Source organism: Anas acuta, chromosome 18 (assembly GCF_963932015.1).
Source record: "Anas acuta chromosome 18, bAnaAcu1.1, whole genome shotgun sequence".
NCBI lineage: Eukaryota > Metazoa > Chordata > Aves > Anseriformes > Anatidae > Anas > Anas acuta.
In genome coordinates, this window is record NC_088996.1 from 9,716,845 (window position 1) to 9,731,912 (window position 15,068).

Genomic DNA, 15,068 nt, shown 5'->3' on the forward strand with positions numbered 1-15,068 from the left:
CTTAGGGTTCTTGGCAAACTATCAATTCAGCAGTGGGCAGTGACATTTCACAAAATACTTCCTACCATGTTATCTGTTACAGTAATTTTGGCACCACTGTAGAAATTTTATAAAGGGATAACAGCTGCTTAAGAATGAAAAGTTATAAATGCTACCTTTGGAGCAAAATAAAGTCAGATTTCCCTGGCCACTTCCCCCCACCCAATTACTTGAAATACCTATACTTCTTAACAGATCCCCAAAAGTGTTACAAACATATTAGCGCACACTCAAAGACACCTACATGTGTGGGGAGAACAATTATCTCCATTTATTTTGTTTCATATACATCCATATTTTGAATTTTAATACAAAAGAAAAAAATTAGAATCTGACAAATGTTTACAAACAAGATACCTTCAAATAGATTTTACTCATTTCAGTCTGGTGCAGAGTAAATGACAAATTGTACTGTTATATTCAAGGCAACAGAGTCTGTAGTCCATGACCACTTAGCCCAACCTTTATGCAAGCTTAATTGTTTTTTTTGTTATTTTTTTTTGATCTACCATGAATGATAAACTCATTGTTGATTCCCAGTTCTGTGTGTGTGCACATGTGTACATAGCAGCTCCTTTCATAGAAAGAAAAGACATCTAGAGGTCTTCTTGTACTTTTACCTACAGGAATCATGTTAAGATACAGAATGGATTACATGTAACCGGGGCTGGATTTTATAAGAAAAAATAATTAGCTGACAAATGAGGGCAGCAATAAAAAAGCGTCTTTTTTGCAACAATAAATAAATACAGTCAAAGTTTTCTGTGTGGACTTTAAACCAGCTTCTTCACTGAAGAACAGACGTGGCATTTCCATGGAGTTAAACTTGACCCCATTTACTGTATCTTTTTTTTCTTGCTCTCTTTCTCTCTCTCCTTCAACAAAACAAAAAGTTTTCCTGCTTCTGCCACAATAGTACAACAATTTGATCTTGACAAGAAAGTGGTGCTGCTGATTTTTATTTCTTTGTCCTTTGGACAAAATAAGCCAAGAATATAATTTGACTGTTGTGACCAATAAAAACGCAGTTTACATCAAGTCTTGTCAGGATAACCTGACTAAAAACATCTGGCTTCTTAATTAAAAATTTTCAGACAACCAGATTCTTGCTCGTGTGTTAGGTTAACACGCTGAACTCTAAGAAGCTGTAGACTGCAGTTTGTTGTTATGGGACCTGCAGAATACAGAAGAAAGCGAAGAATTAAGCACCCTTCATTTTGGAAGAACACAGTTGCTGCAAGGTGTTGCCAAGGGTAAATCAGTAGGAGGGAATTACCACTATGTTGCTTCCATTTTTGTTTTTAAACCCTTCAGAAAAAAAACATTTAAAATATTTCTGAATTCTACGCACATTTTCACCTACTGTATACCACTACTGTATATCTTACTACTTGTAAAATGCAGTGTGTCGCTGGAATATTCCAAAATGTCTGAACTTAGTTTTACTCTTATTTACATAACAGTAGTCTATCAAAAGGAAAGCAAAAAGACAGTAAGTGTGAATATTTATAATAAGGTGTATTTAGCTTAAATTTATTCAAGAAATCTTTGGATTAACTTAATAGAAAAAACTGAACCAGGCATATTAAAATCACATTTTTGCTAATCAGAGTTCAGCAAAACTCTTTGACGTTCACATTTTTATTAGTGACTGAAAATAAAACAATAAAATACATGTTTTCCAAGATTAATTTTTCATTTCTATCAATACAGTATTCCAGCAACGGGACATTTTTTTTTTCTGTTGATACATTTGTGTTTACCAGCAGGACTGCTGGTAACAAAAAATAAAAAACAACATTTACTTGTTAGACAAATGATCTGGATTTTAGGGCAGTTTAATGTCATTGAATTGTACAATAAAAGAAAGTGACCCCAACATCCAGTTCTGATTCCAGTTAAAAAGTTCAGACTAAAGATATCACAATCTGCAAGAAAAGAAAGGACATGGATGGTATAAATGAAAAACGGTAACAAAAAAAGATGTAGCAATGAAATTAAGAGCGAGCAGTGGATGCTGGATAATCAGCTAATGCAAGATGAAAGAAACAACATTTGAGCACTACCTGGTAAAAACATTACTATATTAAAGGGGAAAGGAAAATGCTGGACTAATCAATTTTGTCTCACCCTTTCTCATTAATCCTACTCTCGCTAGATTAGAGAGCTTCCACAACGAGTATAAATTGAATCTTTCAATTCAGTTAGAAATATTCATGTTGATCCTGTATTATTATATTAGTCTGGCAGTCTGTTACAGTTTTGACTGTTACGGTCAGATGGACAAAGTTAACTATCATGCACATACAGATTTCTGAGTACTGCTGAAAGGCATTCAACATCTGTAACTCAGCTGCAGTTGGCTTACGCTGGAGTACAGCAGTGATATAGGAGAAATCTGTATAGTCCACTAGTGTTTTGACTAAGCCAGTTTTAGGAAGAGCTGTACTAAATGCCACATTGTAATTTGACTAGTGCAGTACAACTCCCATGTACATGCTACTGTAAACAGAATTGGCAAGCAATAGAAAAATCCGCTACAGAGCAGCCTATTCATTTTCAGGAACATATGTATTAGGAAAATATTCTACACATCAGTCTACAGAAAAGCATTCAGAATGAAAGTCTGATGTTAAATAGCCAAATTTGAATTGTATTTAGTTTTCCATACCTTAAAGACTATTTATTCCCTCTGTTTCAAATATGGTAACACAATGGTAAATATGGTAAAATAAGAGGAGGTATTAAAAAACAAAAACTATTTGAAATGATTTCACTGGCTTACAAGCCTCGCAAGATTGTCTCTTTTTAGCATCTGAAAAGGACTCAGAGCAGAGTAGAACGTAATCGAAACTCAGAACAGCACATTTTATGTCCTGCTGAGAAATGGTTCTCATTAAGTTTTCTGCAGCAGTGACTTAGTGTCATTCAAATTTTCTACACTGTACTTAATTTGTGTCTAACAGCTTATTTTGAACAAACATTATCTCAAGTTACCTCATCAAAACAATATTTAAGCCTTAATTCTGACTGAGAATAATAGTTGCCTATTATAGAAGAATTTTTTCTTCTTGGAAAAGTAGTTGTCCAGTCAAGTGCATGGAGAGGTAAATCCCTGTATGAATGTAAGGTAAGCTTATAAAGGTATTAAGGAAGTTTTAGGGGACAAGAGAACATCTACGATTAGGAACACTTTAGCTTACCTGCTTGCCTTAAATCCTTTTAGTTTCTGTACAAAGAATGACTCAAGAACTTCTGCACATTGGTAAAAAGGGGAGTCACTTGGATTGTAGTAACGACAGTTATCAAAAATTTTGGTCATATCTGCCACAAACTCTGTGACCTTTTTGTAGTAACGTTTCAGTATTCTTTCTTCCATGGTGGCAAGGTCTTTAAAGAAACCAAAGATTATTAAAATGAGACATTTTCACCTTCAAGAGAAGTTTACATTACCAGAATGCAGGAAACAAAGCCTATATAGGTTACTTGTATTTCCAGGAATTCTAGTTCTGACATGGTGACAACCAGTAAATCTCCTTCAGAATAAGCACTTACATGTGAATATGTCATGTGCAGCTAAATTAAAATCCACATATCAGAGTGACCTTGGAGAATCTGGGCTCTTACGGGAAGCTGTTTATTATTTTTGAAGAAATTAAGGAAAAAAAAACAGATTGTCTGACTCTTGTACATTATTTTCTTCACAGCCCTCACTGAGACACATTTGTGCATACAATAGCTAGCTAGCTAATCCTTCTGATCATTTTTTATTTGAATTCATGACTTGCTTTGAATCAATTATCAATTTTCACAGGAATTCACACATTACCACATGGGACAAATGAAACAGATTTTAAGTGCAGAATCATGCAAAATGCTAGTGCTTTCACTCTTACCAACTAGACGCATTAATGGGACAGGAATAGCAAAGTAAGCAGTAATTATTCTATTTTAATGGAAATGTAAATTAAAAAGAGGAAGAGGAATGGGAGCTGAATTAGAAATATAGCTGTCCAAACGTATAGTTGCGCTTTTAGCTGGAAAAAACCTGACTTGCCTCTGGAAAACGCCCTTAAAATGCTTACTTCCAGTAATGTCAGAACACATGAAAACAGGTGGGCTGGATTACCTAGTGTATTTTACGTGTGCATATTTACTTGTCATACTTAAAAGTGTATTTTCCTGCCAGATAAACGTGAAAGGGCTAAAAGCACTTCTGTTTACTTCATTCAGCCATCATATGCTTAATTGTATTACAATTTCGGCTTTCCTTATAAACTTTAACCCATCAATTATGTAATTCAAGTTGGTTAGCAGTTTCATAATAGCACAGCCTAAAACTGAAACAGAAAACGACAGTTACTAAGCAGAATATTATTTTCAGTTAATTTACTACAACTCTGCCAGGATACCAAATTTAACTTCCCTATTTCTAAGGTTAGTCAGGAGTAGGTGAGAAAAATCAAATGATGCACCAGCTCTCATCTAAAAAAAATGAGAAATTTCTGGTTCTGTAACTGGAAGGAAGAGAACAGCTAGTAACATCATTTCTTGCATGAGGCAGATTTTCCTATGAGGTTTCACATTCAAGCGTCCATCTAGCTTACTAGCGGCTAATTGGTGAGGTCTGATGAGATGAGAATAAAAACACTAAGGCTATAACATCTCTTCCACTTCTTTCGTACATGCAACATTTAAACCAATTCTTGTTCATATAGCTGTAAAGATAAATTACAAATAATAAAAAATTAATTATGTCAGTGGGACACCACACTGTCTCAGTTTGCCTGACTGAAAAAACTGTATCCTGCAAAACATATCTTCAAGATCCCTGAATGGAAATTGTCAGTGGCTAATGAACTTGATATTCAGAATCCCAAGTCTACTCACTCCTCATTCATCATGATATTATTCAGAAACACTTACCCATTGGTTCTTTAATAACACCATAATAATCTGGTGCATCATTGGGATCTACTGGTTCTAAGAACGGCCATGCCATCTTGTGAGCCTGTCAGGAAAACAAGATGTAATTACAAAAAGATTAAGTTAAATTAGTATCATTTAGTAGCTAAACATTTTAATTAAACTTTTATCTGTTGGGGTCTAGAATTAAATTTAAGGAAGAAATGCAGCATTACATGGAAAGGTACGCAGCCTTTCAGATAACAACTAGCTAACGTTTTAAAGCTCAATGTGAGAGACTGAGTGGTTGGTCTTCACACCATGAAATAATAATGTGAAATTCAGAGGTGACAGAATACTGTACAGAACAGGCTGCCTACAGAAGTATGTTATGAATCTACTGACAGCACTTAGCACTTCACACATAGAAATGGGACGTGCTTTACACTTAGAAGTACTCTAGAATTAATTTGTTTCCATACACGTCTGTAAAATACAGGACAATGCAAAATATTGCTCAAGATTTTAAAACATTTCAATAAAATAATTGTGCAGCAATATAAATTCTTTATAGTCATAGCTCAAAAGATGTATTTGGTAGTGATGGATAAATCAAAATATAATGTAACAGACTCACACACGTCTTATAATCCATTAGTATGCCATCACTTACATGGTGATAACTAATTTGAGAACAGAAGTTTGCACCTTATGTATCTGCTAGTGGCAGCTAGGCTACCACTCTGCCTTTTTATACTCTAAGTAAACCTATTTCCTTTGAAAGCCTTCCACTGTAGAGATTGCTCACTGACTCAGAAGCAGTGATAGTCTAATTACAAATATTCCTCAGCACAGTAATGCCAAGTCAAATTTACAGCTGACACAGCATTGCTCAAAAAAATAAAGGCCTTGCTGTTTCCTTTAAAAAAAAAATTCCAACAACAGGAAGAGAAATCAAAACTAACTCTGAGATTCACTAGCTATGTGAAGCATTCCACTTCACTGCAATTTTTACTCTCACCTGTAAAGAACGTAACACTCTTCTTAAACCTTCATAATCTTTATCGGTTAGTGGACTGAGTACAGTCATGGCATCTTCTGTGGACTGACATTGCGGACACACATATTCATCAATGAGATCTGCCTCACTTTGTAAAATACCAACACAGCGCCCATGATACCAGTTCTGACATCGGTCGCAGCCAATGTAAAATCTGCAAGATCCAAAAAAAATGTTAGTGGCTTGATTTATTTAAAAGTTGCATTTAAAAACATAAACCTGCAATCCCTTGCACACAAGCAGACACTTGGCACGATCAAATACAACAGCATAACATGTGACATTTCATATTGACAAATTCTAATTACACTATTCAAACTGCTTTTTTTTTTTTTTTTTTTAATTTACAAACAGGCTAAGCTACAGACCATTTCAAAATTAGTTACTAAGTTTTATACTAGGCACTTTCATCACTCAAGGTTTCAAAAACCACTCATCTGCTTTAGAGCTGAAAGGAACAGTGTAATGCCAGAAGTCTCACCCAACCAGTATTCCAAAGCAATTCAAGGTACATATTGTGCAAACTCCACTACAACTGGGGCTCCTGTTTCATTCTGTACAAACATTTTTCATAGGGAAGCATCAGTCTTGTGGTCGAATACTGAAGGGGGAATTTATGACCCAAAACCTTACAAAAAGAGATACCAACCATACATTCCCACATGAAAATTATGCTTTCTATCCAGATCAGACTATAGCACAAAAACAAACCCACTGTATACTACATTTGTCGTTTAATCTAATTCTCACATGTTAAAAATAAAATAAAATAAATCAATCCCAATTTAAAGCACGTTGTGTTTTTAAAAGAAACATTTTGACCACCTTGAAAACATCACTTTTCCTACATATTTACCGCATAAAAACATTTTTGGAAAGGAAGACAATTACTGCAAATGAACTCGTATTATGAATGAATACAATATATGCAGAATAACTTCGTTTTGCTTTGTAAGGAACAGGTAACCAAAGTCAGAGCAGTTTGCTACCTAAACATTAAATAAGAGGTTCTTATCAGAACTCACTGTGACTCATCATAAGGTGTTCTGCAGATACAGTACAATTCCTCACTGCTGCCCTCTTGTGCCCGTTTACAATCATTACAGATGTACACATCCATTTTCTTAGCCTCCTTTTCTGTGATGCCAACACATTCTCCATGATACCAGTTAGTACAAAGATCACAGCCAATATAGAACCTAAAAGTATTCACAATGAAAATGACAATGTAATTGTCATTTCAAATGGCATGGCACTTTTCCCTGCATTTCTCTCTGTTGCACTTTCTTGCTGGCCTACTTTGTCTCATTTTCCCTGCTTCCTAGCATTCTATCCTTACAAGCTAACATCTCACGCTGCAGCTATACTGTCAATAAGGTCACTTGGGTCAATTTTAAACTGTCAGTTCATTAAAATTCACATCAATATGTAACCAGACTTTGACAAAGCTGGGCTAAAAACGTGTCTCCAATGTGTGTGTGAAAAACTGTAAAAGGCACAAAAAGACAAGGCCAAAGAAAAAGATTTACATTTTCAAAACTGTAGCTCAAAAGCCACTTAAACATTTATTTAATATTTGAAAATGTAGGTCTCAGTTAATTTAAAAAACAAAAGCAAAGCGCAAACACCAACTAGGAGTTACAAGTATACTACAAAGAACATGCATACCAGCCATGTGTAGGATACATATTGGTATAACATGATACGAAAGAAAATTGTGTCAGGACATGGTTGTCATAATTTTAATTGGGGGACGGGTTTGTGGGAGGGGGATGGCTGAAAAACAGAGATATTCAGCTACTCAGAACTGCAGCAAATTGGTATGTTTGACCATTCTTCAGAGACTAACGTCTGCTCTCAGACAGCTACGTGACGGAACCAGATATGGCATGACACAAAGTGAAGGGAACCAGGTACAGAATCATGTGGATGGGACCTTGCACAGAATGATGTGACAAAACTGTAAAATATTATGCAAGGATGTTTGACATTTTGTGTATGGATACCTCAAAACATACCCGTGACTCATGACAATCAACCAGATGGGCAAAGTTACACATTCATTCTCTCTGCCTAAGCAAAAGCAAGCTGACTCAACCTCCACTTTCCTAAATTTGAGAGACCATCAAGCTCCTGCAATATGCTGATTTATCGGTTACTGTGCCTCCAGCCTGTCAGTCTATAAACACCAACCACCAGACAGCATGCACCAGTAACAGGACAGTAGCTAGGAACTCTTCCACAAAGCAAGCACCTCTAATTTCTTGGACGTCTGCCCTGGATACTCCAAACCTGCCTGTGCTCTTAATTTTCAGTCAGAAAATCCTAAAAACTGAACAAATTAACCTTCCATAAATGACACCTAGATACAGCTCCTTCTTTACTCAACAACAACTCAGTCTAGGTCCTTTTCCCAAAAGGGACCAGGCCTAGTTGCTCCTATCTAGAGACAGATGCTGAACCTTGCCACTAAAACATTGAGCAGGCTTCACATTAACGAACTGGTTGGAATACAAATAAGCATCTTCGAAGGATACCCTTATTGACTGTCCTCAGAAACAACACAAGCAAAACTCTACAACCCTGGTGTGAAACAAGTGAGAACTAAATATAAGAGAATTATAATAAACACCATGCAGAATAACCTTTGTGGATTTACTACATCCTAATGAACATACAGGGCATTTGTAACACACTACAAATTATCTTTTCAAGCTGCACATCTGTCTTCTTTAGGGTAGAAAGTAGACACCAGCACAAACAGGAATATCTGATGCCTACAAGTGTGTGTATGCACATACACACACAAAAATGTTTACCAGGAAATTGTTTTAAAATTTGCCTAATCATTTTCCAAATAGGAAAATGATAATCTAGTTTAACAAAACAGTCACCATTTGTAAGAATGTAACATTTGGAATTTATGAGATGAGCAGCAGAACTGAATCATATTGCTGAGGATACCTCTAAGTTATTAACATTTCCTTGTCTTGATACTTTATTCCCTGCATACAAGCATAGTTCTTAATTCAAGCCACCAAAATTCACTCTGACCACATTATTCATTGGCTTACTCAAATGCCCGCTGAAGTCACCAAACAACAATCAAATTCTTTTGCTCATAGAATTTGTTCACCTCATCTTATTTTTGTGACAATTCTATTGCCTACTAACAACAAAGCACTCATACAGACCTGTGCTCAGTATCACAACACAACGAGAGCAGATACCCTCCTAGGTTTTCTGTCATTAAGTAAACTTAACACAACATTTTAAGTGAGGTAAGTGAGATTCGCATCCTTTAGAAACAATAGCAAATTACAAACCAGGACACTAGAGTGACAACAGCACAGAGAGCCTACAGTTTCTCACAGTGATGTAATACTGTAATGGTCAGAGTTACTGAACACCAAAGGTAGAGAAAAAAAAAAAAGGCCTCAACTTCATTTAAAAATAACAGTAATTAAAAAAAAAAGGCTAGAAGGAACTTCAGGAGATCATTTAGTCCTCACCCTGAATTTGGGATGAAGAACAATTACTGGAATGAAAACACTACTCCACCCCTGTGGTTCATTTGTGTTCGCAGGATTTAAACCACCACCAAAGGGTATCAATTAATACCTTTTGGTATTGTCACTTGTTGAGCAGGTAAATACTCCCTTGGAACTGAAGTCAAATTTATTTCACATAAAACTCTACACAGCTATCAGCCGTTAACCATAACTAACTAACAATGCTAGTTAGTCACTTCTAGCTTAAGCAGGAACGCATAACACTATCCCACTGCAATCCACTCAACCTTCCACCACCACTTACTAAATTTCTTTGCGAACTTTGCATATAGCAATTCCTCTTTTGGAGGAATATTCTTCCTCGTGCATGACCAGAATCAAACCACAGAGAACCACAGTTTTCACTTTGTCAAATGCTTGCATGTTCAATTTTTGACCAAGCCTGGGACACACATTGTAACACATGAAAACCATTTCTACCTGAAACACTGTCCAAGTGAAGCACAGTCCAGTAACTTGGAAACCCCTTTACTAGCTAGTGATTTACCAAAAAATCACAACCCACCATTTATTGGAAGACGGTACCAAAACTATTTCTAATGAACATCAGACACCTGTTCATAGGAAATTGCTCAAACCAAATTGTCACTTGCTTCCGAGGCAGAGGCAAACGGCAAAAGAAAGAATAACAGAGCGGAGGAAAAGAAAATAAAAAAGAGTATGTGCATGTCAGACAGAAAGGTCATACAATGGAAACATGCAAACAAGTAAAAATATAAATCACATACGTTAATAGTATAAATCAAGTATGTTAATAGCTTTGTAACTGCTAGTGGAAAAGAGAAACTTTATACCTTAGTGATCACTGCAATAACACCTGATACTCTATCTCCAGTTCTAGAACTAACTTATACTACCAGCTAAATGCTAACCTAAATCTAACAATCCACAGTAAAAGCCCAAGGTGTTCACTACTCACTTAGACTCATCGTAAGGCGTTTTACAGATGCAGTAAAGCTTTGTGTCCTTCTTTGTTTCCTTTGAGGTAGTAGAAATCATTTTCTTTTTCTTGGACTTGGAAGCTGACGAGTCTCTCTCCTCATCTCGCTTTCTCTTCTGGGAGGATACTGGCATTGGGACCGTGGTGGAGGAGGAGGAGGTGACGCTGGCTGCATGTTGCTGTGGTGGCGGTGGCAGTGGTGGTGGCGGTGGTGGTGGGGTGGCAGCTGCTGCAGCTGCCGCTGCTGCAGCTGCTGCTGCAGCAGCAGCAGCTGCCTGGGCTTTTTCTTTTTCTTTCTTAATTTTAGTCAAGTCTCTCTTTAGCTCCTCCTGAAGTATATTAAATGGATAAATAGAGAGGGAAGCACTTCATATGACTATTCCAGAACAGAATTTAAAATCTAGACAAATCCCCGTGAATGATCAACAGAAAATAATTTAAGACATTTAAATGTACACATTTTTAAAATATTCACAACCTACAATTCATACAACATTAGCAGGTGATGCTCTTGGCTTACTGTGACCCATTGGCTGCAGTATATCAGAAACTGTTTCAGGAAACAAGTTAATTTCATCACAGATGAGAAACAAAAAGCATGAAAGGAACATTACTACCTCTGCAGAGATCCATGCATACAAAACCAGAACTTCCTCCTATGTTTCCTTAAAAGCACACTGAGAAAACACGAAATTAACACCAATGTCCCCAGCTTAAAATCACATTAGTTTGAGAATAACTGTCCTTACCTGCACTTCAATTTGTAGTTCTTTGTCCAGAAGTGCTCTTTTTTTCAATATTTCAGCTTTCAGCTGTTCTTTATGCTTGAAAAGTAGAGCTGACAACTTGGAAGCATTCTGTTTACTACGCTTCTGTTCCACACTCTCTTCTCGCTTTCGTTTCTTAGCTGCCTGCTTTTCTTCTTTATCTATCTTATCCAGAATATATTTCATCACTTGGTTGCATACAATCATTCTGGTGATGAACGAAAGAAAAAGTACATTGTGCTGAGCTGCCTATTAATTCCCAGTTGAGAATGCAGAATAATTTGTCTAGTCTCTGCAAGTTGCAAGCTGAATTATTACATTTCTTAAAACATAAATGGTAGATTTAATAACATATTATTTCCACTCACTCTTATTTACTAGATCACCCCTTTGAGAGATCAAGTCAATACTTTGGTTAAAGAGGGCTGGTCCCAGTTTCATTTAACTGATTTGAGTACTAATCATTCCTCCCCTTCCCCTGTAAAACTCCAAACAAGGCTTAGAACTTCATAATGATCAGAGATGTTTTCACTGAGTTCAGTTTCCACAAACACATTTGAAAGAGCTGTGTTTTTTATTTATTTTTTTAAATTCTTATGTAGGATAAAAGCAAGTTGGAAACCTGTAACTTGTTCCAAAACATAGATTTTTACCCTCTACTGAGCACCAAATATTGCAAAGGTTTTATGTTTTGGCATGAGGATTGACAAATATTTTTCAGCTTATAGAACTGAATATTATAAAACAGTTCCAAATTTCTTCACTACTGACAACTCATGGTTCTTTTTTCATGTTTGTTGTACACCCAACTACAAATCTTTTCCCGCTCACTTGTTCTGTACGTTACACTTTTGCTTTATATTTCAAGAAGATGAAAGTGCTTTGATTTCCCTTTCTGTTCTATTTTAAACTTGTTAGAAAACTAGAAAAAAAAAAAAGAGTAAGATACCAAAAGTAAATTTCTGGAAGAGAAAAACGCAGTGAGGAGGAAAGACAACTGTATAATGGACCAAGTTAGTTAGCACTTTTTTTTTTTTTTTTTTTAAAAGACTGACAGAAATCCAAGTCAAAATATCAACTTGGCTATCTGACATCATTAAATGAAGAGTATAGGACAACACTTTTTTACCTTTTTATGAAATTGTGAAGCAAGCAGCACTTAGTGGTACTGTTGTAATCAACTAAGATTGCACCTTGATTTGATAATCAGAATTTTATAAAAATGCTACTTTTTTCTTAATAGCTGACAACACACACTTGCAGTTATCCAACTGAAACAACTACAAGAGCAAGGCAATGTCAAAATAACCTTAAGACTATTGGCAAACACTTCAATTTTGTGTTTAGCAGCTTCAGGTGTGAAATCTCTTAGCTTGTTGATTAGTACTATCTTCTAACTCTTCAATTCCTTCTGCAGAGTGGGATGTGAGATGTACAGAATTAGAATGAGACACAGTAATGCCGAGGGACAAAAATGGAAATAAACTACCACATTAAAGGACAGATAAAAACCAGGATTTTCTGCAACAGAATGGTTCATTCTCCATTCCATGATCTTTAAGGATGGTTTTTACCTTGAATTTAAAAACTGTAGTCAGCTTCAGACACAAGCATGCAACACTTAACTTTAAAAACATGAAATTAAAGTGAAATTGAGAATATAGAGGATTAAATTATTTAAAGTTAAGAACATCATTTTGAGTTACAGCTCTCACCAACTACTTTCAAGTGTTACTTTAACCAAATTTTACATAGCAAAGTCTCTTCAAGGAAGTTTTAACAAATCAGTATCTTATTATAGACTGTTAAATGATGTTCTAAATGAAAAACTTCCACATCTAAAGTTGCACCATGATGCATATTCACCTCTGATTTTCTTCTCTCTCAGCTGGAGTCAGGGTCTTCTTTTGTTTCAAGTGTTCTATGACAGCATTCTGTTTCATAACCACCTGTAGGATGATAGAGAATCCAAAACAAAATGTGAAAATTCTGGCCAGTATTTCACAATACTACTGGGAAAACCAGGACATTTCCTGAGATAAAGGAAAAAATTGAAGTATTATTTATTTCAGTAAGTGACAACATGAAATGAATTTTATCAGGGCAGTACTTGCTTAAAGCAATTATTTGAAATTCAAAAGTTTTAAAAATTAAATTAAAAATTAACACCACCTCCACCCCCAGAGTAGGATATTTTCCTTATGCAGAGTTTAAACCTAGGGACTAAATGTAAGTTGACAATATTCTTCAGTGACTTTTTTTTTTTTTAAGGTAAGAATCTATTATATATACATACACACATATATGTTGGTTTTTGTTTGTTTTTAAAGCCCCGCAGCCATCCAACAGCATTACATTTCAGATACCTCTTTGAAACCTCAGTTCCCTATAGCAGGCAACAAAAGTACTGTACTTGTGTTCTGGACATCATCTCTCCTGTCTATAACCTATCTTTCCTGAACTGAGAATAAATATATATTGTCCCAGCAGCTAGTGATAAGTTGAATCAAGATGTCAGAAGACTGCAAACATCATACAACTGACTTGATGTGCTGAATTAACTTAGAATATTTCATTAAATTGCCAAAACCAATCGTGCACTAACTTTGAAAGAATCAAATTAACTGCCTATCAAATGTATTAACATCGGTAACAAGAACAGGCATTTAAAATTAGATTTCTTTCATTAATTAAGTTTTAATTTCCTTCTGTTAACTTTACCTGTTTCTGGATAATGTCACTTTGATTAGAAGCCTGAAGGGTGTGCTCACGTTTAATTTCTATCTGTTGCTGCTTTTTCTTCTGTTGCTGCTCTCTGAGCTGCTGAACTCTCTGCAGCTGCTCCTGAACACTAGCTGCTTGTACTGTTACCACATTCTGAATCTGGTGAGCCTGTACTGGGCTAGTTTGTTGAATCTGAATAGGTAACTGAAGCTTGATCTGCTGGGGCACACTGCCTTGTTGGGCTTGTATCTGAGCCACAACATGTGACTGAAGCTGAGAGAGAACTTGGACTTGTTGCTGAAGCTGAGGCACTGTAATAACTTTTGTTGGAGGCTGCTGAAGTTGCAGCTGAGGACGAGTTGGGGATTGCACAGGAACCTGATTTAAACTTTGAGTAGTTGGAAGGGTTGAGACTGAAGTCTGAACCTGAGGTTGTGATTGCTGCAGCTGAGCTTGAATTTGTATGGGAGCATGGGGCTGCATCTGAATCTGTTGTTGGGTTGGAGTCTGCACCTGAGCTGGTTGCTGAGGCTGGCCTTGGGACTGGCCTTGTGGAAGGATTGCAGTCTGCGGCTGACTCGGGACTTGCGCTGGAGATTGCCCTTGAGCCTGGGTCTGTGCTGGCGACTGAACTGGAGATTTAGACGATTGTGCTTCAGGCGTGACTGGAGAGTCAACAGATGCTGGAGTTTGAGATTCAGGCTGGGTCTGAGTTTCAGGCTGAAGTGGTGGCTGTGCTGCCTGAGGCTGGGCTGGGGTCACAGGCTGAGCGCTCTGATTCTGCGCTTGAGGCTGGGCTTGCTGCTGACTCTGAGGCTGTGGCTGAACTGATGGCAGCGCTGATGTTGGCTGTGTCTGTGGAGCTTGTTTCTGTTCTGTAGCTGTTCAGGATTAAAACAAATATTTCACTCACTTCAAATGACAAGTCTATGAGCCTTACTAAAGGTGAACACTTTAAAATTACTGTATAGCTCTATGCAGAAAGAGCAAATTATTTATTGCCTTGTAATGTTTCTAACAAATTTACTTTTATAAGATACCTTCTCCAGCTGCACAAAAAG

At 36.5% G+C, this 15,068-nt stretch overlaps 1 protein-coding gene across 13 annotated transcripts in view; it reads right to left on the bottom strand.

The window, feature by feature from the left end:
• Positions 1-284: 284 nt before the first annotated feature.
• BPTF (bromodomain PHD finger transcription factor) overlaps positions 285-15,068 on the bottom strand; it is a 57,011-nt gene continuing 42,227 nt past the window's right edge. For 9 of the 13 annotated variants that reach the window (XM_068655475.1, XM_068655470.1, XM_068655469.1 and 6 more), the window contains 9 exons: positions 14,005-14,888; positions 13,150-13,232; positions 11,266-11,491; positions 10,496-10,845; positions 7,030-7,203; positions 5,966-6,158; positions 4,966-5,050; positions 3,243-3,429; positions 285-1,213 (listed from right to left, as the gene is read on the bottom strand). In XM_068655475.1, coding sequence (XP_068511576.1) covers positions 1,177-1,213; positions 3,243-3,429; positions 4,966-5,050; positions 5,966-6,158; positions 7,030-7,203; positions 10,496-10,845; positions 11,266-11,491; positions 13,150-13,232; positions 14,005-14,888 — 2,219 coding nt within the window. In that variant the 3' untranslated portion in view covers positions 285-1,176. Of the gene's footprint in view, positions 1,214-1,556; positions 1,968-3,242; positions 3,430-4,965; positions 5,051-5,965; positions 6,159-7,029; positions 7,204-10,495; positions 10,846-11,265; positions 11,492-13,149; positions 13,233-14,004; positions 14,889-15,068 lie in introns of those variants that run through there. The other 4 variants (XM_068655474.1, XM_068655479.1, XM_068655477.1 and 1 more) reach the window with 3 other exon arrangements.